Source organism: Triturus cristatus, chromosome 7, assembly GCF_964204655.1.
Source record: "Triturus cristatus chromosome 7, aTriCri1.1, whole genome shotgun sequence".
Lineage (NCBI taxonomy): Eukaryota > Metazoa > Chordata > Amphibia > Caudata > Salamandridae > Triturus > Triturus cristatus.
Window position 1 is genome coordinate 608,321,642 of NC_140590.1, and position 3,484 is coordinate 608,325,125.

At 51.3% G+C, this 3,484-nt stretch overlaps 1 protein-coding gene across 1 annotated transcript; it reads left to right on the plus strand.

Annotated features, from left to right (window-relative positions):
* The first annotated feature begins 430 nt into the window (after nt 1–430).
* NOG (noggin) lies at nt 431–2,528 on the plus strand. The gene has a single exon (XM_085617180.1). It carries the CDS (start codon nt 1,302–1,304, stop codon nt 1,986–1,988), a length of 687 nt encoding a protein of 228 aa, XP_085473306.1. The 5' UTR covers nt 431–1,301; the 3' UTR covers nt 1,989–2,528.
* Nucleotides 2,529–3,484: the final 956 nt, after the last annotated feature.

A 3,484-nucleotide genomic window follows, 5' to 3' on the forward strand; every position in this document is an offset into this window, starting at 1 on the left:
CCATGTACAGTTATTGCATACACACCAGCATTGCAACATTGAGTAAAACAATAAAGTGTATGTGCTATCATCAAATAAATGACACTTGTAACTATTGCCGCCACGTTGTAGTGTTCGATGTGCGAATTGTGTTGTCTAAAATGAGTTATATACATACATTCTGTTTTGCCCTATCAAAAATTTGGCTGGACTGGATCAGCGGTGCGTCCAAGGCGCACTGAGTACACGGGGTGCCTGTGACACTCGGATGCTCATAAGGAGCCCTGTCCGTAGCAGACAGGCTAGAACACCAGCAGAGGGCGCCAGTACCTCAGCCAGGGGACCGAGACAGCGGGACGCGCCCCCGCCGCTCCGCCACTCACAGAGAGGGTGGTATGAGGCCGGCCCTGGCCACGGGCCAACAAGAGCGCTTAATGGCAATTACATCACGGCCGCGGGGCGCCGGGCACATAAATCCCAGGAAGCAGGTATCGCCGAAGATCGGCGTCCAGCGTCAGTGAGAGGCAGGCAACGCATGCAGGGAGCCGGACGGCTCGAGAGTGGAGAGAGCGGCAGAGCAGTGCAGCAACACCAGGAATCTTTGGGCAAAGGGCAGCTGTAGCGTTCCCCACAGCCAGAACCCCGAAGAGCACGAGGAGTCCACATATGTCCTTTAAAGAAGGGGATAGTTGTCTAAGGCAGCCAGGCTACAGATACGATTCTCAAAGCAGCCACAATAACTTCACAGACACTGGTTCGCTCTGTTAGGGCTGGCTGTCACAGAAGGACCACTTCAGACTCTGAGACAGCAGAGGCAAGCTGTCTCGTGCTGCTAAAGCGGACTCAAATAAGGATTTCTTCTGACACCGGTACAGCAGAAATAGTACGTGGACATTGGTCCGTGAAACGGACAGTCTGTAGACGCTCACTTCAATTAAGGCAGAATTTCACAGCTACAATTTCCACAATCTTTGCAGAAGCCCTTGGAGTGGGTTCCTCTGTGCCTCGGGCACAGGACAGATTTACCTGCCAGTGCCAGGACTGTGTCGCTTTCTTCCGATTTCTGGCCCGGAGTCTGCGGTTGCCATGGCGATGAGGCTGAAAGTGAGCGCCTGAGAGCCCAGAAGTCGCTGGATGCTGCGGGCTCGGAAGCTGGAGGTGACGAAGATTTAAAGCCCGCTGATCGGCCGGATTGTGCAGCCGCAGACAGAGTGGTGCCAGCGTGCGCCCTGCACAGGCGTCCGCGCCCGGGAACCCAGAGACTTGCGGATACCCCCGCTCTGATGCCTCTTATATGAGCGCGGCCCACCTCGAACTCCAGCATGGATCACCCCCCGTGCCTTCTGACTTTTTACGCCCTGCTGGTTCTGCTCGGTCTCCGGATAGAGCAGGGCAGTTGCCAGCACTACCTGCACATCCGCCCCTCGCCCAGTGACAACCTACCCCTGGTGGAACTCGTCGAGCACCCGGACCCCGTGTACGACCCCAAGGAGAGGGACCTGAACGAGACTCTGCTGCGGGGGCTGCTGGGCGCCCACTTCGACCCCAGCTTCATGGCCATCACGCTGCCAGAGGACCGACAGCAGGGAGTGGAGGACTTGGGGGAGCTGGACATGCTGCTGCGGCAGAAGCCCTCGGGGGCCATGCCCGGGGAGATAAAGGGGCTGGAGTTCCACGAGGGGGCGCTACCGGCGCAGCAGCAGCAGCAGGGCAAGAGGCAGAGACTCAGCAAGAAGCTGCGCCGGAAGCTGCAGATGTGGCTCTGGTCGCAGACCTTCTGCCCCGTGCTCTACACGTGGAACGAGCTGGGCAGTCGCTTCTGGCCGCGCTACGTGAAGGTGGGCAGCTGCTACAGCAAGCGCTCGTGCTCCGTGCCCGAGGGCATGGTGTGCAAGGCAGCCAAGTCGGTGCATCTGACCATCCTGCGCTGGAGGTGCCAGCGGCGGCAGAAGTGCCACTGGATACCCATACACTACCCCATCATCTCGGAGTGCAAGTGCTCGTGCTGAGGGCTCCTGGGCAGTGGCCGTGCCAATCAGTGACTTTAGCTGGCACGGGGCAGGGCTGGGGCACACAGACTGCTAGAAGTCTGGGACACGCACTAACTCATGAACCTCCCACAATTCCAGGCAAGGCCCAAAACAGGAGGGCCGCGCCTGCAGGAATGTACAAAATGTGCTTGTATTTATGGTACCAAGTCTAAATTACTATTAAAAAAAGGTCAGTATTATTCGTCATAATAACCAGCGTCTGCTGTATTTTCAAGACTCTTGTCCTGGTTGTTGCTAATGTATCTATTTATATTCCAGAGCACTTCGCATTGCGAAGCAGTTTTTAAAACTTTTTATTTAGAAGGACTTTAAAGCTATTTTCCATTCTTCGGAAAGTGCAGTTTTATGGACCTCAGAAAGCATAGAGAGTACAATTGTATTTTACAGTTATTGTAAATATAGAAAGAGCACATGGGAAAGACTAATCATGTAAATTAAGAGTATCTGCTATTTATTCTTTATATCTTGTAGTAAAAAGTGCAGTGCAGAATTAAAGTAAACCACTAAAACATGACCTGTGTTGCGCTTGCCTAATATTTCTTTGTTTTGATGCCTCATTCTCTGCTACAGAAACCAGCCTGGATTTTATTATTTTTGCATTTCTTGACTACTATGCCATGTTCTTATTTCTTGACTACTAAGCTATCTTCTCTTCACCCAGTATGAGAAGTAATGTTTCATGGGGTCAGACAACGCAGGTGGGTTTACCAGTTGGCCATTTGCAAATGTTTTTTTTCTGGATCCTGTTGCAAAGTATGAGATTTGGGACATTGGATTACAGGCTATACTAGGGGTAGATTCTGTGCTATGCAAGTACCAACTAATATTAAGAGTGCGTCCAGCCAGAAAACAAGGGGCATTCTACCACATAAAAAATATAACTGCCCCCCCCCTCCCAAGGCAAAATATCCTCATGTGACAGAAATGAGCAATTCCAAAAAGCAACTATGGCTCCACTGTGATTTTCAGCTAAGTTTTTCATCCAGTTTTCAACACCTAGGTACAACAACCGTGTTATACATAAACCATGTGTCACTGATTTCTCCTCGGCGAGGGAGACTAGCTCCTTCAGTCTGACAATTAACGTGGGAATTCCAGGGGGCTAGTGACAAGTGTTGTCTACTGGTTCCGGTAGCGGTAGCAACCTTTCCCACATAGTTAAGCATATATCCAGCCAGAAAAAAAGGGATATTCTGCTTAAAATGCTTTCTGAAGCTAAAAGACACCATAATACGAGAAGCTGTCCGATTGATTTGAAACCACGTGCAACGGGTCGCTCTTTACCGATGAAGAAGCCCAGCTCTTGTAGTCTGGCCACCCAGGAGGGAATTGCAGCTAACCATTTGTAAAGGGGCCCTACGGAACTCAGTTACAGTGCAGGGGTTTTTACACACATTGGTCTACGCGAGTTTATCTACCCAGGAGAAATAGGAGGAATAGCACTTCTTCAATAA